At 53.2% G+C, this 24,444-nt stretch overlaps 1 protein-coding gene across 5 annotated transcripts in view; it reads right to left on the bottom strand.

Moving 5' to 3' along the window:
- Positions 1 to 20,661, bottom strand: part of DOCK11 (dedicator of cytokinesis 11) — a 73,907-nt gene extending 53,246 nt beyond the window's left edge. For 3 of the 5 annotated variants that reach the window (XM_030498711.1, XM_030498709.1, XM_030498713.1), the window contains exons 1-5: positions 19,883 to 20,661; positions 4,501 to 4,617; positions 4,186 to 4,275; positions 3,934 to 4,016; positions 2,392 to 2,461 (exon numbers count right to left, since the gene is read on the bottom strand). In XM_030498711.1, coding sequence (XP_030354571.1) covers positions 2,392 to 2,461; positions 3,934 to 4,016; positions 4,186 to 4,275; positions 4,501 to 4,617; positions 19,883 to 19,984 — 462 coding nt within the window. In that variant the 5' untranslated portion in view covers positions 19,985 to 20,661. The remainder of the gene's footprint in view (positions 1 to 2,391; positions 2,462 to 3,933; positions 4,017 to 4,185; positions 4,276 to 4,500; positions 4,618 to 19,882) is intronic. The other 2 variants (XM_032920182.1, XM_030498710.1) reach the window with 1 other exon arrangement.
- Between the last annotated feature and the right edge of the window lie 3,783 nt (positions 20,662 to 24,444).

Genomic DNA, 24,444 nt, shown 5'->3' on the forward strand with positions numbered 1-24,444 from the left:
CGGGGCTTGGAGCAACCTGCTCTTGCGGAAGGTGTCCCTGCCCGTGGCAGGGGGTTGAAACTGGAGGAGCTTTAGGTCCCCTCCAACCCAAACCAGTCTGGGATTCTGTGAAAAAGAGGAGGTGAACTGCCTCCCACATAAAATTCCCCTTGGACACAAGGGATATCTCCACCCTGGAAAGCAATACTGTTCTAACTACAGCGATACAACAACACGTAGAATATATGTGTAACACAGACAGCTACACAGTCAGAGTTCTCACAAAAAAAATCTCTTTCCAAGGAAGAGGCAAAACGGGCTAGTTTGGGTCACCTTTAGAAAGGACAGATTACATCTACACTGACAGAGCTGCACAGCAGTTCGCAGTGAGGAAATGCACAGTGGTTCTTGCACAGTGTTGCAAAAGCTTGGAGGAAGAAGGACATTTTCAAAGTGGTCTGTTCAGGAGGTTGCAAAATACAGAACTCCAGCCCTACTGCATCATTTCCCTTTGGATAAATCAACTCTCCATTCTACATTTAGGTGAAAACCCCCAAGCCACAAAAGGTGGAACATAACTAACTGCTTGCACAGTCGATGAAGCAGAAAGCTTCAAGTGAGCAGCCAGGCTGTGCTTGGCGTGTGAGCTGGGATGTGCACGTCTGCTCCTGGCCCGTGGTCCCAGCCAGGGAGCACAGCTCTCCATCCATACCCAGCTGTGACCTCCACTGGGCAGGAGGGAAATGAGATCCCAGGCAGATGAAGAAAACCTGCCCTGGGACTTGGAGTGACTCAGCAGCAGAAGTGGACCTGGGCTCTCTGCCCATGAGCTATGAAGGGAATGGTTTGTATTGTCTCCTGCATCCCGAATGGCAGGTTTTCACTCTTTTCTTGTCAAACTTCCAATGACAAAGTAAACTTTCTGATGCTTTATTTCCCTGGGTAAAACAACCCGTGATTTCTCCTTTATATTGGTTCACCTTTTTCCATCATGGGATTGCTTTTACTCGAATTTCCATTACATAATTCTAATGCAAATGTCAGGAAACTGTAACAGAATCCTTCAGATATGGCCAAAACATATAAATGCCAAAATAACTGCCGAAGCTCTTGGAATACTCTTTCCCATCCAAACTCAGTAACTTCACTTGAGTATTTGTGACACTGACCAAAAGAAAAAAGGTTTCCATCCAATTCTGATAGCACATTTTTGTCCTTTTGCTTTTCCAGATGCACGCCCCATCCCTGGCAGTGTTCAAGGCCAGGTTGGACACAGGGGCTCGGAACAACCTGCTCTAGCAGAAGGTGTCCCTGCCCGTGGCAAGGGGTTGGAGCTGGATGAGCTTTAAGCTCCCTTCCAACCCAAGCCAGTCTATCATTTTATGCTGATACCATACTGCACAGCTCTGTCTCCAGCCCATATTAGATATTATTAAAGAAGTAAACCTCAAGTTAACAATGTAATGCAAGCCAACACCACAGGAAAAGAAAAAACAAAACCATTTCCATTTATGAAGAAGCCATCCCAGTCCAGACCCGAGGTGTGCTGAGACACACAGCAACTGGGAGAACATGCAGCCAACAGCCCCTTCAAATCTTCAGCTCCACAAGAAAGAAACTTCCCTTTTCCTCCGTCCTCAGCAGCGTCTTGATGCCGTGTGGGTTTTAAACAGCTGAGCTAAACTCTTCCACTGCAAACAACAACTTCCTAATGCCATGGGTGTGAATTAGGCTTCACGTGGTACTTGGGACAGAGAAATGTTCCCCTCCCTTTTGTAGCAAACATGATCTGCACAGGGAAACACGGCATCCTCCAAAATGAGCACCAGGATGGGGATGTCCCGACTGCCAGAGCGCCCAGCTCACCTCAGGGAATTGCTCCAGGCTTGCAAACCTTCCCTGCGACCAGCTGAGTGCAAACGTGCCAGCTTCCAGAGGGAGCACACCCCTCGGAACGTTGGCATAGCATACAGAGAACAGGACTGACACGCTGGGAGTGCATGGCGTCGGGGTGACTGATTAAGAATTGCGGGTTATGTGCTAGAGGAGGAGCCAGATATCACGGTGTGGTTGGAAACCAAATTACTCACTTTTCATTCTGGACATGAAGAATTTTACTTAGTCATTGCTTGGCTGCCTTTTTTCTGTTCCCCTGCTGCACTGTTTCAAGTGAAAAACATTATATTATGGCTAATCTGGCAGACAATTTAGGAGACCCTTGGCTCCAAAAGATTATCCTGAAATACACTCTGAAATACATCACTGTCTCAGCCTTGGTCACATCTTCACAGCACAAAGCATCTCATCAGAAAGCCACTGCTGGGAACTGAATTCTGACTCTGCCTTGTGAAATCTGCTTTTTAACAGAACTTACGGTGGAATACGTAAAAACAAAATAAGTTATCTCCTTACCTCATCCTTTTCAAAGTCTTCATCAATTTCAAACACATGGCTTGGAATCTTGTCTGGCCTAAAGGATTTGCTGAAATCACAACACATTGTTATTTATAATGACTGGGACACGAGGGTCCTGCAAGCCAGCAGCTGATGCTGGCTCCAGAAGGAACAGCCAAACTGCAGACTACAGAGCACATCAGAACTGCCCTCCTGCAGAAGACAGATCCCCTTCCAGCTGGAGAAAGCTGACTTCTGAGTGCATTTCATGGAAATTAAACACAAGCAGTATGTAATTAGCTTGCTCCTTGTTAGCTGTCTGATTCTGCAGAGATTTTGCTGAGTTGCATTTATGCAGCACAGAGATGCAGTTTATCTTCTATCTTGCTAAAAAAGCAGCAAGATCAGACTGCAAGGTTATTCACAGATTTTAATACGACTTGATCGACAGTGTTGGCCCTTTGCTGCTTCACATCCTCAGAACAGACCCACTTTAGCCAATTCACAAGAAAAAGCATGTAAGGAGCTGCTAGCACATGAGCAGCCTGAGCAGTGGTCCAGACACACATGGAGCAGGGGCACCCGGAGCAGAGCCAGTGCAAGCCGAGGTGTATGTGCCTGCTGGAGCCACCCAGATTGCTCCAGGGCTGGAATCACTGCCCCAGCCCAGCGCTGGAGCACGCAACTCCCCAGCACTGCAGCACAAACAGTGATACTGCATCACTGACTGAGGTTGTCCAACAACATGTCCATGTCAGAGGGCACAAAGATGTGCTCAGCACGAGAACACCGTGTCCAGCACACAGAGAACATCAGCCCAGGGGGACAACAAGGCTCCCAGTTTGGGATGAGCAGACATTACCAACAGTATTTATCCTGCCACAAGGCCAGTCTGTGGCGCATCCTCATCCCAGGTCCCTATCCTGGTGGATAGGATGTGAAGTAATGAAGTAAGATCCCCATGACCCGGCTTCAGTGTGCACTTGAGCCTAGAACCCCGCCATGTGCTGGGCTGCACCCCCAGAGCGTGAGCAGCAGGTCAGGGAGGGGATTCTCCCCCTCTGCTGCGCTAGGACAAGGGTTGATGGGTTCAAACCGAAACAGGACAAGTTCAGGTTGAATATTAGGCAGAAGCTCTTCCCTGTGAGGGTGCTGAGGCGCTGGCACAGGGTGCCCAGAGAAGCTGTGGCTGCCCCATCCCTGGCAGTGTTCAAGGCCAGGTTGGACACAGGGGCTTGGAGCAACCTGCTCTAGTGGAAGGTGTCCCTGCCTGTGGCAGGGGTTGGAGCTGGATGAGCTTTAAGGTCCCTTCAACCCAAGCCAGTCTGGGATTCTATGACCCATGCTGACAATACTGTCAGCATCTCCCTGGCAGAGCTGAATGACAACATCATGATAACACAAACCTCTGGCCCTCTAACTTTCCCAGTGACAAACCCCTGGAGGGAAGGCTGCTTGTGAGACAGGCATCAAAAGAAAGGGCAGGCTGTTTCTGTTAAGCCTGATCAAACCCCAGCCCTGTGACCATGCATTAGTATTCCAAGGGAGCACAACACTTACCATGGCAACATCCGAAAGTCTCCTGAGTATTCCTCATACTTGTAGTTCACCACGTGCCAGTCTGAGCTGTAGGTTTTAATGCACTGAAAGGAAAACAATGCAGCTCTTTGAAAGCTACGCCAAGCAAAACAAAACCATGCACAAGGCTGAAAGGCTACAGGCTGCTGGGTGAGGCAAGCTCAAGTGGAACAGGCCTGACCAAGGCTGCTCTACTTGCCTGAAGGAAGGCGTTGCGTGGACTTTTGTCCCTACCTCTTTGACAAAGAGACTCTGAGCTTTCTTTAGAGCATCTTCCGGCACTGTCGACTGGACAGTCCTTCTCTGTCGACTGATGACTGAGATCTGCAGGGAAAAGAAGAACATGTTTTCAGTGCAAACTGGGTCTTCAGGGCTTGATACTTGCTTTAAATAAATACTGTGGTCCCAAATGGCCAGTGGGTCATTTCGGTTTTATGTGTCAGAAACACAGCCAACATGAACATGTGGCTAACAGCGGAAATCTTCCGAAGTAAGCAGGACCGGAGATGGGTGAGCCTCAAGCACGAGAAACAGCCAGCACCAACTCACAGATACATCCTCAATGGGGAATATCAGCAGGTCCCGGAGCGGATCGCTGTAGATCTGAACCTTGCGTTGAAGGATCACGTTCTCATAGTCCAAAGGTTCAACCACTTTAGTTTTTTCCTGGAGGAAAAAAAGGTGGTGAAAAAAATTATACATATAATATATAAAATAACCAGTAACGAAGATCTTGTGCTTAATTTAGCCTGACGATTACAAACTGTGTTAGCACTGGACTGCTCATTAATTCAGCAACATGTGATGCAGGTAACTACCCAGGTGCATGATTTCAGAGAGGGAAACGAGGGGTTAAGTTATTTGTGTCTGGTAACAAGCTACAGGAAGAAACAGAGCTCCCTGCTGCTCTCGTCCAAGCATAGCCTCTAATTCCTTAATGGAGCAAGAAATGCTCCTGGGCAGGCCACAGCTTTGGCAGCTGCTTCAGTCTCTCTACATTGGAGCAGCTCATCCATGGAGCTAAGGGGAAACACAGCCTCTGGCGCTGTTGAGATGAGAGTAAGGCAGCTGCTGCGACCTCCGGGGCAGGCATCTCGTCTGTGGAAGGAAGAGCAGCATCCCTCTGGAAGTGCAGGAAAGCCCTCTCCATAAATCACACCTCAGCCACAGCCAAAGGCTGGGAAAATCTGGGGCCTGGTTTTGCTCTCATTTACATTTCTGGAAAGCAAGAGGAACTACTGCAAAATCCCCAGAGTCATGAGTAAAAACTATCAGAACATCATTATATTCACTGTTGAATTGCTTTTATCTGTGCTACAAGTCATAAAATCCCAGAGTGGTTTGTGCTGGAAGGGATCTTAAAGCTCATCCAGTCCCAACCCCTGCCATGGGCAGGGACACCTTCCACTAGAGCAGGTTGCTCCAAGCCCCTGTGTCCAACCCGGCCTTGAACACTGCCAGGGATGGGGCAGCCACAGCTTCTCTAAAGGGAAGCCAAAAGAGGCAGGTCGAGCTGTCTGCAAGCAAAGCAGCTGCTCACAGAAGGATGTGGCCTGTCTCCTGCCTGCCATGGAGGAAACAGACTCCTCCATCCATCCCAATCCGTGCCAGCTGCCCAGTGGGGCCACGCATGCTCATGCCCCTGCAAACAGACCAGCAGAGTAAGGAGGGAGACATCACAGGTATGTTTTGCCTTCTCTCCCACCCTGGTGCCCCGTGTCCCAACACGGCTGGAGATAAAGCTTTAAGCCCTGAAAATGAGATTTCAAAGTCTTAGTTTTTCTGAAGAGCTTGCTTGAAGCACACACCTCCTGGCATCCAGGAGCCTCGCACTGCCCGGTGCTGTCACAGCAGCAGATGGCACCCACCAAAGTCATTATCACAGCAGAGGAAAAACTATTACACTAAAGTAATTAGAGTCTTAGAAACCACAAATTCCTCCACAGGGAAAGCCAATATCTAAGAACAAAGAGACGCTGCCAGTCCAGCAACAACATCAGCCCGTGTCTGCAGGAAAACGCATGCAGTGCTGTCAAAGCCACGCTGTTCTCTGGCACACGTCAGCTGCATGGAGACCTCAGAGCAGCCTTCTAGTATCTGAAGGGGGCTACAAGGATACTGGAGAGGGACTCTTCATCAGGGTCTGTAGTGATAGGACAAGCGGTGATGGGTTTAAACTGAAACAGGGGAAGTTCAGGTTAGATATATCAGGTTAGATAGGGGGCAGCAGCCCCCAGCCCAAAGCACCAGGATCAAAATCAAGACCCGTGGGAAACACCTCAGAGGGCAAAACCAAACCTGATTTTAAAGGGAGAGAAGAGGAGAGCGGTGTGCCTGCCTGGGTAAGCACACTCACCTCCTGAAACCCCACCGGTTCAAGCCCCACACGCCAGCCTGTGCCCCAAAACACGTGTTGCTCTCTCTGTCCTTCTGCATCTGTCCTGAGACCGCTGCTCCCCCACGCACAAATAATAGGGTCGCCTGCCCCATGCAGGCTGGGTCACGAGGCTCCCGTTGGACAACACACAGGGAAACAACAGCCTCTCTATTAGAGTATTGACTCTTCACCAAGCAAATTGGCTGACATTTGAACAGGAAATTCAATGACACTACTTCAACAGAAACATGCCCACGAACACCAACGCAAGGCTCTGCTTTAGCCAAGCACGAGCACAAGGAAACCCCCAAGGAAAGGTCCTGATCCTCAGTTCCCTGCTCGTCCTGCTGCCCTCTGCGAGCCCGAGCACAAATCCCCACTGGACAGAAAGCACCAGAGAGAGTCTGAAGGAAAGGCTGAGCAAGGGAGATACCCAATACCCAAGAGAGGGAATCCTTAGAAGTCAGATTAATTTCTCACCTTTCAGTATCCATTTGCAAAGCTTATAAAATTCCTTGTATTTGCTTTACAAACAAAGGTTCACAATGACAGCTGAGAATATTCATGTGGGAAAGGATAGGAAAGGACATTTCTATTTTAGACTTTTATTGCCTGAAAAACAGCAGCCACCTGTGTTCTAGAGTTCTGCATTTGGATATCACACAAACATGCTGGTATTTTTATGATAATTGATATTAATCAACATTATTCTTCCCTGTGAGGGTGCTGAGGCGCTGGCACAGGGTGCCCAGAGGAGCTGTGGCTGCCCCATCCCTGGCAGTGTTCAAGGCCAGGTTGGACACAGGGGCTTGGAGCAACCTGCTCTAGTGGAAGGTGTCCCTGCCCATGGCAGGGGGTTGGAGCTGGATGAGCTTTAAGGTCCCTTCGACACAAACCAGGCTGGGGTTCTTTGGTAACAATGATTCTATTCTCCCAGAATTACAACAGGTATAATCCAAGTGAAGTGAATGTATAGAAGAAGTGAATGAAAAATGTTTAATACAAGGACTTTTTTTAAAACATCAGCAAAAGAAGCTGCCCAGAGCCTTCTCTTCTCCAGGCTGCCCCAGCCCAGCTCTCTCAGCCTGGCTCCAGAGCAGAGCTGCTCCAGCCCTCGCAGCAGCTCCGGGGCCTCCTCTGGACTCGCTCCAGCAGCTCCACGTCCCTCTTGTGCTGTTGCCCCAGAGCTGGATCAGAATTGCGGGGGGGGGGGTCACCTTTAACTAATATGCTCATCCCTTTGCACTGACACAAGCTCCGTGGTGGCTGCCACCACGTTTCCCACTGCACAGCGGAAGCCAAGCCCAGAGCAAACCCTGACCCAGCACAAGAGCTGCACCACCATCAACGGTAGCTTCTCAGGGCACCAACAGCCAGCACAGAGACACAAACACACACGTCTCCATCCCCACCCAGCTCCACCAGCCCTGCAGCGCTTCCTCTGTGCCTGCCTCTGAACAGCCTGTGGGTTCGGCAGCCCCGAGGTCCTGGGCTTTCTCACTTCCGCAGAAACAAAGCTCTACCCAGTGCATGTACTCACACTCACAAAGTACCTGGAGAAACACAACTGAACTGAGTATTAAGACTCCAGGGAGACCTTAGAGCAGCTCCAGTGCCTAAAGGGGGCTCCAGGAAACCTGGAGAGGGGCTTTGGACAAGGGCCTGTAGGGACAGGCCAAGGGGAATGGCTTTAACCTGCCAGAGGGGAGATTGAGATGAGCTCTGAGGCAGAAGCTCTTCCCTGTGAGGGTGCTGAGGCGCTGGCACAGACTTTTCCCAGAGAAGCTGTGGCTGCCCCATCCCTGGCAGTGTTCAAGGCCAGATTGGACACAGGGGCTTGGAGCAACCTGCTCTAGTGGAAGGTGTCCCTGCCCGGGGCAGGGGGTTGGAACTGGATGAGCTGTAAGGTCCCTTCCAACACAAACCAGTTTGTGGTTCTGTGATTAAATTGATGGTTCTCTAGAGCAGCCAAAAAGAGAAGAGGAAATAGCACGGACCACGTGTCCATATTAATGTATTATCTCAAGCTTTACAACTGTTCCCCATAATTTAGCAAGCATTTTACAGCCCCCCTATTTCCTGCCTCAGCTATTGCGACCCTGTAACGCACGAAGGTGGAAAACTCAGCAAAGCCCTGATTTTAAAACAAATCCCCAAGGGCAAAATAGGTGAAATACACAGAAAATAGGAGGAAAAGGCGATCTGGGGAATCCATTAAAAACTAAAGAGGGGACAAAACCAGAAGCATACAACTACCCTTTGGACATACTGGTCACCATCACATCACTCCCAAGGCTGGCAACAGCCTAGGGCAGAACAGGACCATTTCCCACTGCAATGCACAGAGTGGAAACGTGAGGATACCTTGCAGACAGCAAAGAGAACTCCCCATTTCTTATTTGGCTCATGAAACCTGACAGTACATGGGAGAATTTAAATGGTGCCTGGGAACTGAGAAAATTCACTTGGCAAACCACATGGGCACATGGAACTGAGAAATTACTATCCACAGCAAAGCTTTCCAAAGGCAGGGATACAAAGATCTCTGCTCAGGGCTCTCTCAAATCGTGTGGTCTTTATCACCTGTCTGTTTTTAAACAGCACATTTGTGACTCTTCCCTTTTTCTGCCCCAAGCTCCTGCACTCCCGTCTGATCCTATGGACATGCTCTGACTCCAGCTTGCAGGAAGGCTGCAGAGCTGAGATTCACACAGAATTCATCCTTCCAGCACCCAGGCATAAGAATGAAAAGTGAGAAACCCTGAGCTTGGTTATCCAGTGCCTGGAACCACCGCAACCCCGTGCAAAGGCAGAATAAAGTCTGCACCCCAAAGACGTGGCATTCAAAAGCACAGGAGAGGGAAGAGGTGGAAGCAGAATGAGGAATGAGCAAGCGGAGGCAGTGTGAGTCAGCACACATGGCAGCAGTCACAACTGATACAGCCTTGCTGCTGCCAGGAGGTTCGTGGGCTTCTCAGCAAAGCCATGTGGATTCCGATGGAGGGAATCAGCAGTGAGATGAGGAAGCAGCTCTCGGCAGGTGATGGGGAGGTTGTACCCATGAGCTTGCTGCAAACCCAGCACTCAGCTGGATGGAACAGCAGGGCCCAGGGTGAGATGTGCAGAGATGGGCTGTGGTAAAACCACAAGGATGGAAAATAGTCGATGAAGCTCAGCACGAGGAGACCAAAACTATTTTTACACTGGCCAGAGAGAAAGAAGTTTAAAAAACCAGGAGGAATGCCCAGACAGGAACCCTGGCTGTGCTGAAGGCACAAAAACACTGAGCTTGAGAACCATGGAATCGCAGACCGGTTTTGTTGGAAGAGACCTTAAAGCTCATCCAGTTCCAACCCCTGCCACGGGCAGGGACACCTTCCACTAGAGCAGGTTGCTCCAAGCCCCTGTGTCCAACCTGGCCTTGAACACTGCCAGGGATGGGGCAGCCACAGCTTCTCTGGGAAAAGTCTGTGCCAGCGCCTCAGCACCCTCACAGGGAAGAGCTTCTGCCTCAGAGCTCATCTCAGTCTCCCCTCTGGCAGGTTAAAGCCATTCCCCTTGGCCTGTCCCTACAGGCCCTTGTCCAAAGCCCCTCTCCAGGTCTCCTGGAGCCCCTTCAGGCACTGGAGCTGCTCTAAGGTCTCCCCTTCAGGAGCCTTCTCTTCTCCAGGCTGCCCCAGCCCAGCTCTCTCAGCCTGGCTCCAGAGCAGAGCTGCTCCAGCCCTCGCAGCAGCTCCGGGGCCTCCTCTGGACTCGCTCCAGCAGCTCCATGTCCCTCTGGTGTTGTTGCCCCAGAGCTGGACACAGCACTACAAGGCGGGGTCTGAAAGCATCTCACAGACCCACATCTCCCTCCTGCATTGATGGCCCTGGGTGGCAGCAGAACCTCATGTGGGCACCATGAAGGGCAGGCTGCGTGCTGGGTTGTGTGACTTGGATGTCCTGTTTTTCAGTGTAATGCCAACTCTCCAGTGACAAAGAGAGTGTCTGCAGTCATCAGCACTGCCCCTGAGCGTGGCGTAGCATCAGTGCAAGACGCCAGCTTGAAGAACTCTTGAAGAAACAGTCAGTTGACATACAAACATTTACCTGTCATTATTAGGCCTGGCAAATAAAACTAATTCAGGCCTTGAAATGTCTTCAAATTGGCTTACAAATTACAGGAAGTCAGGATAATCAGCGTATGGCTCTTCATTTCCCTTCCAGTTACTCAGAAGTGGACTCCACACTTCACATCCTTTAGCAGATCACATTCTGAAACCTAGCTCTGCAGCCACGAGGACCAGGAATGCTGTTTTTTTCCTGAAAGCTTAAGATCCCGGCATGATCACTTGAGCAAAGGAAACCGCCCTCAGAAAGAAACTGCACTGCAACGAAGTGGTAGAGCTGCTACATCACCTCTGAAAACGATGTCCTGAGCAAGTCAACAGCAAAAGCACTGTTGGAGGCAAGTGGTAGCTGGGGCACGGACCATCTCTGACGCAAGGAGATGCTTGAGGCGGCCCAGCACAGCACCTGCACAGGGCCAGCATCTGAGATTGCTTTTGGTACCCTTGTACCTCTCACTGTGTGAGAGCAGCGACAGCTCAGCACAGACTGCCACGGCATCTCCAGCCCCCTGCAGTCCCTCCCGGACCAGGTACATCCTGGCTCAAATCCAGCCCTTCTGCACGAGGAGCAGGGAGAGGGATCAGTGCAGCTCTACGTCAGTGGAGCTGCACCCGCACCCAGCTGAGCATCTGCCGCAGAGCCAGAGCCACAGAAACACGGCACAGCTTTGACGTTCTCTTCTGAAAATAACAGCATTGATAGAAACTGGAAAAAGAGCACTGGTTTCTATGGGACAGCCAAATTTCTGCCAGATACGACTCCTCAAAGCATTCTGTAAGCAAAGGCATGCTAAAAAAAGGAAAATAGTAATTACGATGACAATAATACGTTATTTATATAAGTTCTTAACTGGCGCATCCCAAAGTGCTTTTCAGATGTCACTGGCATTTCATCATTTATTTATGTAGTATCAGTTTTATATTTAGCATCCAGTTCCAGAATAGCCAGCTTCAGAACATCTGAGAGCAATTAATCACAACGAGCAGAGCCCCTCCCTTTCCTGCCTGCTCTTCAAAACTCTTGTTTTTCACTCAAGAAACCACTTGTGCAGGGGCCGAGCCGAGCAAGAGAAACGCTCCCTGGCTCCTTTGTGACATGGAGCGAGCCAGGCAGTGCGGAGAGACTTAATAGAATCATGTCATGGTTTGTGTTGGATGGGACCTTACAGCTCATCGAGCCCCAACTTCCTGCCGCGGGCAGGGACACCTTCCACTAGAGCAGGTTGCTCCAAGCCCCTGTGTCCAACCTGGCCTTGAACACTGCCAGGGATGGGGCAGCCACAGCTTCTCTGGGCACCCTGTGCCAGCGCCTCAGCACCCTCACAGGGAAGAGCTTCTGCCTAAGAGCTCATCTCAGTCTCCCCTCTGGCAGGTTAAAGCCATTCCCCCTGGCCTGTCCCTACAGGCCCTTGTCCAAAGCCCCTCTCCAGGTTTCCTGGAGCCCCTTTAGGCACTGGAGCTGCTCTAAGGTCTCCCCTTCAGGAGCCTTCTCTTCTCCAGGCTGCCCCAGCCCAGCTCTCTCAGCCTGGCTCCAGAGCAGAGCTGCTCCAGCCCTCGCAGCAGCTCCGGGGCCTCCTCTGGACTCAGGCAGAACTTGCCCAAACCCATGCAACAACACCGGGGGAGAACGGAGCAGGAAGTCACAGGACAGCTTTGGGCTGCCTCAGCAGCACAGCAAACACCCCGGCAGGGAAGTCAAACCCCAGAGATGGTGGCGGTGGTTTAAGCAGCTCAGGAAGTCGTTGGCCTCAGCCGCCATCTTAGCTCCATCCCCAGGCTTCAGGCAACGGCTGCGGCATCCAGCCCTCCTCTCCGCAGCAGACACAGGAGGGCTGCGGATGGGCCCTGCCACCCCGCTGCAGCCAGAATGCTGCAGAACACACCCCAGAGCACCTCAGAGCACTCTTTGTCAACACAAGCACCTCAAAGCTTCCCCCAGATGAAGACGTCCATTGTGCAAAGGGACGAGGGAGTGTGTAGGGCTCCCCGGGCACAGATCTGTGAGGGAAACCTGCCTGACTCCAGTGCGTTCCTGGAGCCCCCAGACCACCACAGCAAGCGGCTCCCTGTTGGGTTTGCCAACATGAAACCCAGCCAGCGCCAGCACCTCCCTCCAAGGGATGGAGGCTCCTTTCTCTGCTCCTGACTGTCCCTATCACAAACCCAGCCCGGCCTCTCCTCTCCCTGTGCCCCTCTGCCTGTCTCTTGCTGGCACAAGACTCCCTTGGGTCCCCATTCCAGCAAACCCTCTGCTCCCAAGGCCCGAGCCACAGGGCCGCGGCCATGTCCAGCTGGCAGAAGCTGGGGCTGCTGCCACCCTGAGCTGTGGCTTCCTCCAGAGCTGCTCCACACACAGAAACCACATCCAACCCACAGCTCAGGCTGCCCAGCACTGCCAACATAGTCATGAACATGGCTGCTAGAGAGCAAGGAATGGTACAGTGCCTAACGGGGCTCCAGGAAACCTGGAGAGGGCTTTGGACAAGGGCCTGTAGGGACAGGACAAGGGGAATGGCTTTAACCTGCCAGAGGGGAGATTGAGATGAGCTCTGAGGCAGAAGCTCTTCCCTGTGAGGGTGCTGAGGCGCTGGCACAGGGTGCCCAGAGAAGCTGTGGCTGCCCCATCCCTGGCAGTGTTCAAGGCCAGGTTGGACACAGGGGCTTGGAGCAACCTGCTCTAGTGGAAGGTGTCCCTGCCCAGGGCAGGGGGTTGCAACTGGGTGAGCTTTGAGGTCCCTTCCAACACAAACCAGGCTGTAGTTCTATGGCAGTCGGAGATGACCAGGTCCTAACACTGCACAGGAGAGATGAAGTATTTCTGGCTGCTCCCATGCAGTGTCCCCTCCCCAGGGGCCAGGCTGCGGTGGGGATGTCACCCAGCACAGAGCCAGGAGCAGGAGGGAGCAGGGATTGCCCTGGTCTGAAGCAGGCAGCGTCTCTTCCAGCTGGAACTGCTCCCAAGGGACAGCCCCATGGCAGGAGATATTAATAGGGGAGAGAAAAAATCGCATTTCAGCAAGAAAGCAGAGAGGGGTGAGAAAAGGGTCAGGAATGAGCAGACCTGACCCCATTAGACAACCAGTGAGAGACAGGGAGAAGCTGTAAAGATAAGTCAGGGCTGTGCTGAAGGAAAGAGAAGCCAGCAAGGAAGAGCTTTGATTTGTACTTTTTAAGGGATGAAAGAGATGGAGGGAGTTGGTGGCAGGAAAACGTGCTCCAGCATTTCTAAGATGACAGCCATGGCCACAATGGATATTGAACTACTCTTTTCTTCCTTGGACACAACAGGAGTGAGGCCAATCAAGCAAGGAAGCTAAAGCACACACGTGTCCCAAGCCTGGCTGCTGTTCAGCTGCTGTGTGCGACCGTGACTTGCATTCTTAGGCCATGGAAACGTCAAAAGCTTTGTGCAATTTTGCGTCATTAGAGATAATAATTCAGCTGCAAAGGGCTAAGTGAAATGCTGCAGGAGTCACCAAGCCGCATATATAGAAGGGTGCTCCAATTTGCTCTAGAGCAGGTAGTCCAAGTTCAAATGCCTGTGGTCCTGGGGGGGATCTCTGCAAATATCTCCAGATAACACAGGAGGCTGAAACAAAGGCCAAGAGCATCCCCTCACCAGATGCAGAGTGCACCAAAGCCCCATCCGCAGTGCTGGCATTTGCTGCAGGCACCACCACCATCTGTTCCAGGCGTTTCACTGCACTGATGGTGGGAGGGCAGATGCTGGCAGTGCAGGGACACCTCCATTTCCATGACATTGTCTCTGGCACAGAACAAACCACTCTCAGCCTGGCCCAGCAAATGCCAAAACCCCAGCCACATGGCCAGCAGGACATGGGAAGAGGTATATGCACACATGTGTAAGGCCTGGGTGCTTTGTTCTCTTCCTCAAGCTTGCCTATAATAGGCAGAAGGACACATACACTAAAGTGATCCTTGGGAAGGATAAGATCTAGTGCCCATCAAAAGCTTGTCATAGCCTCTAAAAACCTCAAGAAATGGATGCATTGACTACAGCTCATCCTACAGCACCCATTCCTCAGCGCACTGGTGTGCATGAGGGAGTAAGGGATTGCTTCATTTCCCCTGGACTGGGTGTTGGTAGGAGACATGCTGGGGATTTGCTAAGTGGCCCCAGATCGCTGCACCGTGGGCTTGGGGCCGTGCTCCCCTCCATGGAACATCGCCCTTCATCCATTGCACGACCAGGGTGTGCACCGGACACGTCCATGGCGCACACGCTGTGCCACGGCACCCAGCCAGCACCCGGCTAAACTCAGCCCCTTCGAGCACACGAGCGAGCCCCATGTCAGGAAAGCATGTGATTAATGTTAAGAATGCACTGAAGTGTTTCTTGAGTAAGCCCTTGTGAGCAAGCATCTCCCCGTGAGCACTTCCACAGAAGCCGCCCAAGCAGCCACTCTGGAGGCAGAACCTGCCCTGGCTGAACAACAGCACAACTCCCACTGCTTACACAGGGGCAGAATTTCCTCCCATGTCTCATGTACATCTCTTTTTCTATGTAAATTATGCAAACACAGCATGCTGACTACACCCAGGGGGGACATGCCCATATTCTGTGTCTCTCTTGCGCGCCAAGAGCACTACAAACGCTGCATGTGAAGTCTTCACATTGATCAAAGTGAATTTAGCTTATTAAGAGAGGATTCTATGCAGAAAACTGATTACTTCTGCATGAGTATAAATTCAGACACTAATAATATAGTTTAAGCTGTAAAGAAAAAAGAAAACCACACAGAAAGAACAAAATGCCTTTTTGCCTCCAGTCAAAACCTTCTTAATACCACCATTAAGGAGCTTTTTGCCTCTTTTTTGAGCCTGCCTGAAACTGAGCCACCTACATCAGCACAGCCCAGCCAGGACCAAACAAAACCCATCCCCTCCCGGCACAGTGCCCGTGGTGAGGTTCCAGGGAGCACATCCCGCAGCACCACACAGCATGGGGAGCAGGCGCTGGGTTTGAATACCCCATCCCTGGCAGTATTTAAGGCCAGGTTGGACACAGGGGTTTGGAGCAACCTGCTCTAGTGGAAGGTGTCCCTGCCCGTGGCAGGGGTTGGAACTGGATGAGCTTTAAGGTCCCTTCAAACCCAAACCTATGTCTATGGTTCTATGATTGTGCCTTGCAACACCCCCATGGCCGCCCAGGTCCTGTGTCAGGCAGCACCTCGGCGCTGGTTCCTCCTGCCTTGCTGCATGATTTTCCCATTAACACTCAGCAACATCCTGAGCGTGGAGAGGATGGGAAGAGGGAGACTGCACTGAAGGTCTGAGCCAAAACCATCCCTGTCTATCCACTGCCAAGGGTCCCTGGCTGCAATTCTTAGGTCAAGCCTTGCTGTCTCTCCCAGCTCTGACCAGCACTTCGCACTCTGGCTCTGAAGTTGCACTTCTGACACAGGGTTTTACTGTGGTGCCCAAACTTTAAGCTGCAGATAATCTCTTGGTGAAGATTGGTTTAAGTTACCACACTGAGGCTTTGACTGTTCCTCTCCTTAACCTAATCTTAACTTTTGCTTCGTTTTTTAGCATCTCATTTATCCCACCTGCCAACTTAAAGCATTTGCTCAATTTGTCTGTTTGTTTAAATAGTGACATTGTTTGTGAGTTATTCTGCCAAAACTCCATCCGTGAGTTATAATCTGCAGCACACATCAGGGACTGTTCGAAGCTGCAATTGATACAACCTGCTCTACAGCTTTGCAGAGGGAAATGCACAGAGAACTGGGGTACCCACACACACTGGCTGCTCCCAGCTCTGCTCCGCGGGGCTCTGCCTGCTCGCAGGGATTCCTGAACTCCTTTTCCTCACCAAGACCTCCCTTACACAGCCTGTCTGTGAACAGGACACACAGCCAGAACAACATCCAGGATGCTGGAACACCAGTGCAGTAAAAGGAAAAAAAGGAGCCCCAGCTCTGGGGCCCCCAACACAGGAGGGATGTGGAGCTGTTGGAGCGAGTCCAGAGGAGGCCATGGAGATGCTGCGAGGGCTGGAGCAGCTCTGCTCTGGAGCCAGGCTGAGAGAGCTGGGCTGGAGAAGAGAAGGCTCCTTAAGGGGAGCAGCTCCAGTGCCTAAAGGGGCTCCAGGAAACCTGGAGAGGGGCTTTGGACAAGGGCCTGTAACTGGATGAGCTTTAAGGTCCCTTCCAATCCAACCCAATATGGGATTTTGTGATCCTTCCCCATCCACGGGTCCTGAAGTTCCTCTGAGCTCCCCACCACAGCCCTCACTTACTCTCGCTGCTATGGCTCCAGATTACAGCTCCACTGATACCATGACAGGAGCAGCAGCGAATGAATCCGAGCAGCTGGTCCACAGGGTGCGACACGGGTACTCCAGAACACCTCGGGAAGGCACAACCTCCCTTCCCTCTGACCAGCACCACATCCAATGCTTCCCTTTCACACACACAAAGGAGCAAAGCTCTGCCAGCAGTCACCAACCTAACTCCCACCAACTCCACTGCAGCTTTGCAACCTAAAGAGAAGTGTAAATATTCTCCTGGTGCTTAATGACAAGCATAAATGGAAAACCAGGAACAGAAATCGGATGACGTGAGCTTCACGTCACCTGCAGGACAGCATGTTTGGAGCTGCATTGACCCAGACATCAAACTTGCTCAGGCTGGTCACGCAGAGCACAGTGCTCCTGGCTAGATGAGTCTCCTTTAACACACAAATTACGCTCCTCACAAGCTGCCCACGTCCATGACACTAAAAGCTTTCCTCACTGAGACATTTTCATTTAGGAGTATTTCATTCACTGCCTACAAGTGGCTCCTTACTCCAGATGGTTCCTTGTGTTGAGGGAGTACCCTGAATGCCCAAAATGCCGAGCTCAGCGTATGCACTGAAAGAGCCCTACAGTGACCACTCCCGTGTTTGAAGCTGCATGTTCTGGTACCTGCAGCATTAGCTCTGCCCCCCACCCCTTCATCTCATCCATGCTTACCACCATGGATACCCGTGGTTTCAACTAAGATCACCCCCAAGGCAAGGAGACAGCCAAAGTACCAGACAGGATCACTGGGGGACGGGCAGGGTGTCCCCCAAGGCTCAGGGAGTGTTAAACTACTCATAAAATCATAGAATCCCAGACTGGTTTGTGTTGGAAGGGAGCTTAAAGCTCATCCAGCTCCAACCCCCTGCCACAGGCAGGGACACCTTCCACTAGAGCAGGTTGCTCCAAGCCCCTGTGTCCAACCTGGCCTTGAACACTGCCAGGGATGGGGCAGCCACAGCTTCTCTGGGCACCCTGTGCCAGCGCCTCAGCACCCTCACAGGGAAGAACTTCTGTCTCAGGGCTCATCTCAGTCTGTCCTCTGGCAGGTTAAAGCCATTCCCCTTGTCCTGTTATTCCATGTTCACTTGCTTCTGTTGATGTCCCATCACCTGCTGTAGCCAGGCTGCAGGAAGGGGACGGGATCTCCAGGATGTGCAACTCCAGTCTGCCTCAGACTGCCCGAAAGCCCCAGCTCCCGACACCTCAGGACACAGCACGCTGGCAGCCTGCACCAGCCCCTGCTCCCCGTGCTGGGGCCCTGGGTCCCAAGGAGGGGGCAGGCTGGCAGGGGACATGCCCACACCGTGCTCCGCAGCTGCCCAGCTCACCAGCACCAAGGCTGAGCCTCACCTTGGGCGTGGGATCAGAAATGATGGCTTTTCATCTCCCCCTCTGCCACCCCCCATCACCTTCCAGGATGCCCTCTCCACCCTCCCAACAGCCATAGACAATAGCCTTCTTTACAAGGATGACTACCTGGTGGATGGAGAGGAACCACCTTTTTCTTGGAGCAACCTGGAAAGCATGAACCTCATCCTTAATTACCGAGTATGACAGTCCTATAAGCTTATGCCACCTCCTTCCTCCCTCCCTGAACACTGCAGTGTCCTATGGCTCTTCTTAGTGATGCGGAAGTGCTGGGATTTATCCCTTGCTGCTGAACTGCCAAAAGCAGGAAACTCTGCCAAGACCCAGGAATCAGAGACCTGCCCTCACCCTCCTCTGGAGCAGCTCCGGGGGATTTGCCTGTTAAAGGAGGGAGAAGTTGGCAGGGACATGGGCAATGAAACCCTGGAGAGCATCAGAAACAGGGCGGCTGCTGATGGATGCTGGGCTCTGCCAGCTCCTTCACGATGCTATCAAGGTGTTCTTCCTTTTCATCTGCAGTCCCACCCATCCCTTCCCTTGCTGACAGCAGGCACTGAGGAACCATTTGCCTGCAGGATACCAAAGCTCTTTGGGTCCTACACAAACAATTTCATTTTTAATGAGAGGTTCCATCAGGTTGTACACAAAGCATTTGTTCCTATGTATTGTTGCCGAAAGAGGGAAAGCACATCCCATGGGAGCCCGTAAGGATCCCCGAACAACAGCACATAGGAGGCAATAGCCACGGCACTAGGAAATGAGACTGGATTATCACCATGGCTATTTCCAGCTTCAGAAATCAGTAAATGTACAAGAAAACTCTGGTTTTAAAAGAATACTTGAATCCCCTCTGTTTATTTAACAACACATGCCATCTAACGTGACGGGAGAGAACTAATCTTGAGCAACCTGCTCTAGTGGAAGGTGTCCCTGCCCGTGGCAAGGGGTTGAGCTGGATGAGCTTTAAGGTCCCTTCCAACCCAAACCAGTCTGGGATACCATGATTCTATAACAGAAATTCCTCTCTGAACTTGTACCACACTTTCTGCACATCCCATTGCTACCCTTCCACCACCACCAAGGTCAAAGTTAATTACACGCTGGAGTAACCCAACGAGTGGCACATCCAGCACAGCCCCAGCAGCTGCGGGGCCCAGCGCCCGCCGGGGCAGGGCACGAACGCTGCAGCACAACGCACACAACCTGCTGCAGGAAGAGCATCCCGGAACGCACGTGGCTTCGCCCAGGCACCGGATTCCCGGGATATGTCGGTGGTGGTCCCGGCTCACACCAGCGCCGGTGCCTCTCCCGCTGCCAGGCCGAGCGGCTCAGCCCCGCGCTGCCCGCCTGCCCGCTGCGGGGGGAGCTCCGTGCCTGTCCGCCCGCTGCCCCGCACGGCTCGTTCCCGTTAACTCCCGCTCCCACCACACGAGCGCTGACCCCAGCGCCGGGTCGCCGCGACCCCGCCGGCAGCAAGCGGCGCTGGGGAGAGCTTAGAGCCGGCAGGTGGCGAGCGGGGCGGAAGGCGGGATGCACATGGGGGGAACCCGGAGCGGGAATGCTGCCCTTCCCATCCCCATCCGCATCTCCATCCCCTGCCTCGCCCAGCGCTGCCCGACCCCCGCCTAACCCCTTCCTCTTCCTCCTCCTCCTCCCCCGTTCAGCGCATCCCCTGCCCAACCCTGTCCCTTCCCCGCGGGTACCGCCGGGCCGGGCGGGGCTCCTGGCGGCGGCGGCGCCCCCCGAGCCCAGCCGAGCCGCGCTCACCAGGACGAAGGAGCTGCGCACCGCCTCCGAGACGCTCTGCCGCAGCTCGGCGGCCGTGCCCGGCTTGCTGAGCCGCTTCGTGAACTTCCTCACTTCCGACATGGCGACATGGTCCGAACCGACCGCCGCGGGGCCGCGCCGAGCCGAGCCGCTGCCTCCCTGCGGGCGGGCGCGGCGGGGCCGGGCCAGGGGCGGGCGGAGCCGCTGGGCGGGGCCGGGACTGGGAGGCCGCGGCTCGGCTCGGTCCGCCCCGCCCTGCTTCGGCTCGGCTCCGCTTTGTCCCCGCAGCAGGTGCTGCCGCGGCGTAGCGGCCGGTGCTACCCTGGGGGAGCTGCGGGGGTTACCCAGCGGAGCACACGGGCTCGCCCGAAGGCGTTAGGGTGAAGGGAGCGGGCACTGGAACCGGGCTTTGGACAAGGGCCTGTAGGGATAGAACAAGGGAACGTCTCGGCCAGTCCAATCCCGTCAACCCGGGGCTGCCAACAAAGCCCCAGGCCCGGCCCCTCGCCCAGGAATTCCTCGCCCTGGTCAATCCTATGGGACGCGCCTGATGCCGGCGCTTGGCCCTGCCCTCCCCTGCCTGCGCCGGGCAGGATCAGACCCGCAGCGGGACAGATCCTGAACGGATGGGCAGCGCCCGCAGCCGATGGGATTTCCCTCTGGCTGCCCCGGGAAGAGGCATTTGGGATCCTGAGCCTCTGGCGCGGAGCGACCTCGTGGAGCCCCTCGGGAGGCGGGAGGGAACCTGCGCCGGAGCCGGGTCGGGGCTGAGCCCAGCCGGGAACTGAGGAGCACGGAGCCGCTCACTCAGCCCCTGCGCCCCGCGGGCGGGGTGGGAGGAGAATGGGAAGAGAAACACAACAGGTTGGAAGAGAACAGTTTAATAACTGAAGTGCAGCTGAATGCTGCTGCCAAAAGTAGTAATAACAGTGCTAATAATAGTAGCTTAATAAAGTGCTGTGGAATACAATAATATGAATAATAGAAATTATAAATAACATAGAATGGAATACTACTAACAATAACAATAACAGAACACAATGGAATATGGCTACTAATAACAATGATAATATCTAAAGTAAAACAATACTACTACTACCTACAGTAGAATACTACTACTACTAACAACAACAGACTACTACTACTAACAATAAGAACAACATAACACTACTCCTACCACAATCTAATGCTACCAATACTAACAAACAACAACAACAACTTCAACAGTAACAACAAAAATAACAACAAGGGAAATAGCAACGGGAGGGAACAGGGCTGCTGCGCTCTGGTGTTATCGCAGTGGAGGAGCTCAGCCCGCGGGTGGTTATTTCCGCTGGCGGCGGTGGATCTTCATGTGGGAGTTCCTGCCCTGGATGGTGTTGAAGAGCCTGGAAGGTAGAAAACATGCAGGGATTTGTAATTCCTCTGACAATTCCACCACCACCCTCAAGCCAAGCTCCCGAGTCTCTGTTTGGGGGATTTGGGCAGGTCGGTGTTTAAACAAAGCACATGGTTGGGCTGGAAGCTGGTTGTAAAGGCGCGGGAAGGCCGAGGGAGATCCTGAGCTCCGCCTCCTGCTCGGGAAGTTTCCGTTTAGTTTCCAGAAGAAGCTAAATCCAGAGTCACCTTGGGCACTCAGGGCAGGAAAATCCACTCCCATCACCGCCGCCGCGGGGCTGCTCCGGAGCCCGGCGCCGGTCCTGCCGCTGTGGTGTTTCGTGCTCGGGCGGCAGAACACGGCGCCTCTTCTTGGGGCTGCAAAGGGTCTGTAAACCAGAGAGAGTTTATTGCTTTATTCCTTCTTCTTCCTTCTCTTCCCAAAAGGTGGAGAGCTGAAGGGAAAAACGAGCTTAAAATCTCTGGGAAGGGCCCAGGCACATGGGAATGTGTTAGATCCAGCACAAACCCCAACTATCAGCCCAAGCCTGCCCCAGTGAGCTCCTCTGAACGCCAATGAGCCCAAAAATGCTTTAATGGGATGGAGAGGATGGGCACCTCAGCAGAAAATTGGGATGATTTTGGGTGCTGGGAGTGGAGTCGCCCTTTCCTGCCCCAAAGTTGCAAGTGGGGAATAACTGAGCACCTTCTCTTCGAGCTCCTCCACCTCCTGCAGCAGCCTCTTGGTCTTCCCTCCCGTCAGTGTAAATACTTGGCAGGCAAAACGGATCTTCTTCTTATATGTATAGTAATATTCCACACATTGTGCCGCTGACTTAGTTGGAATCTGTTGTGAGCAAACCAGAAGCAATCTGTAAGGGTGATGCAGGAGGCAAACCCTGAAGGCACACACATACAACAAATCCATCCAGCTGCTTTACCTCCTTCTGGATCAGGTGGAAATTCTTCTTGTATTTTTTAAATGCTCGGCCAAAGAGCTGCTGCTCCAGGGGGGTCCACGTGTCCGTGCCTGGGAGGGACCCGCAAGGTGTAAATGGGGAGATGACCGCAGCCACAGAGACGTCAGCACAGCTCCTCACTGCCCTATCGACATCTCTGCTCCTTCAGAGAGCAACTGCCCAAGCCCAGAGCCCCACGCTGGAGGTTACCTGCATAATGGTACCCAGCCAGCGGATGGTGTTCATATGGCTGGGGACCCCCCTGGCGCAGCAGCTCCAGAGCCTCCTGTGGAAGTGAATGGAAAACCTGTTGGTGACAGCGCTCCAGGATGCCCTCGGCCACAGGAAGGTGTGGGAATGATCCACACGCCGAGGCAGGTCCGTGCTCCACCAGCCCTTAACGCGGCTGCGGCAGCAAGAACCGGGCCCTTGAGCCAAGAGAGCAGATTGCAGCGCGTGGAGCAGAGACCTGGCAGCGCCTCCAGCTCGCCCCAGGGACACAGAGGCCGTCCCAGAGCGTTATTAATGACGCCCCAAGAGCTGCTCTTACCAGGACGTCGCCGCGCGCCTCGTGCAGGCAGTGCAGGGCACGCTCTATGGTGGTCCTGGCGCGCGGCACGTCGCTGGAGCTGGCCAAGGTGAGGAGCTCAGTCACTGCAAGCACAACGGGAACAAGGGAAAGTCAAGATTCTGTCCAAACAAGGGGAGACGGGAGACGGGAGGAAAATCTTGGGGGTCCTTTGGAAGAAAGGCATTAAAGAAACCTCGGTTGGGTGTTTCCGGGTCCCACACCAATGATGCTTTCTCCTCCTCCTCCTCCCGCTCCAAATGGGATGGATCCCAGAGCTCTGGGATCTCTGCCTGATAGGCTGCACCGATGTTAATGTGCCTGCAGTAAGGAGAAAGAGGAGGTGAGGAAGGCGAGGGGTGAAGAGATGTATCACTGTCCTCAAACCCTGACCAAAGTTGAGAGCTTCGCTTCGAGACTTAGAGTGAGCGGGCAAAGAAGAGCTGAGGCCATGACCCTGGATGGAAAACAACGTCTGGGAATGGTCTTTCCAACACCCAGCTCAGGAATAAACCAGGATTGCGCCACAATGGCCCCGGGTGTTTGGTGGCACCGTCATTGTGGCCGGTGGACGCTGACAGCCCCGCGCAGCCCGCGGCACTCGCAGCGACCACACGCCGACCCCACAGCGCTGGCTCCCTCAGCGCCTCTTTCCCAAAGATTTGTGGCATTCCCGGTGCGGTGCCATCACTCACGGCCCAGCGCTGGTCGGATCCTCCATCAGGCAGAGCCCAGAGTCCCTGGAGTCCATCCCACCTGGAAGAGAGGAAAACCCGCTCAACATTCCAATCCTTCTGCCGAGACGGGCCTTCAGCCTTCGGCACATCCTCGCTGGTGCAAATCACCAACTGGAACCCCAAATTCCCCTCATTTCACCAATTCCGCTCCCTTTGTGCTTGGAAGCTTCAGGAGATGGACCCCGCGGATCCGATCTGACCTGGGAGGAAGCGACCACAGGCCCATGGATCCCCCTCCCGTCCTACTACCCGCTGAGTGCAGGCATGAGGGTTTTTGTACCTAACACAGCAATCAGGAGCTGGATGGAATCGGCGGTGGCTTTGGAGGAGGAAGAGGAGAAAGTTCTGATGGACAGCTATGATCGTTCTAAGTCAGGACACCTGAACAAAACAAATCCAAAGAAACCATCAAATCCCTGATCATGGCAGAAAAGGAGCAGAACAACTTGGAGGCGCTTGAGAACATAGAGAAGCGAGCTTGGCATGGCCTCGGAGTGCTGAAAGGAAAATAAACCCAGTAAATTCTGAAATTGCCTGGAAATTCCTCAAATTGCGATGGAAAACTCCAACTGCCCAGCAAAATGACACATTTTTCCCTAGGTTTTGTGCCCGTCCTGCATCGTGGTGTCCATATGTCCCCCGTCACCTTTGATTTTTCAGCGTGTCTGTTACCTCAGGAAGTTCCAGCAAGTCCCTGCCCGTGGGTGACTTGGGTGTAATTTGGGGCATTCAGAATCATGGAATGCTTTGGGTTGGAAGGGACCTCCAAGCTCATCCAGTTCCAAGCAAGGGACAGGGACACCTTCCACTAGAGCAGGGATGGGGCAGCCACAGCTTCTGCGTTCAACCCGTTTTGGTGTCCCACCAGCCTCACAGGGAAGAACTTGTGCCTAAGGGCTCATCTCAACCTCCCCTCTGTCA

Source organism: Strigops habroptila, chromosome 9 (genome assembly GCF_004027225.2).
Source record: "Strigops habroptila isolate Jane chromosome 9, bStrHab1.2.pri, whole genome shotgun sequence".
Classification (NCBI taxonomy): domain Eukaryota; kingdom Metazoa; phylum Chordata; class Aves; order Psittaciformes; family Psittacidae; genus Strigops; species Strigops habroptila.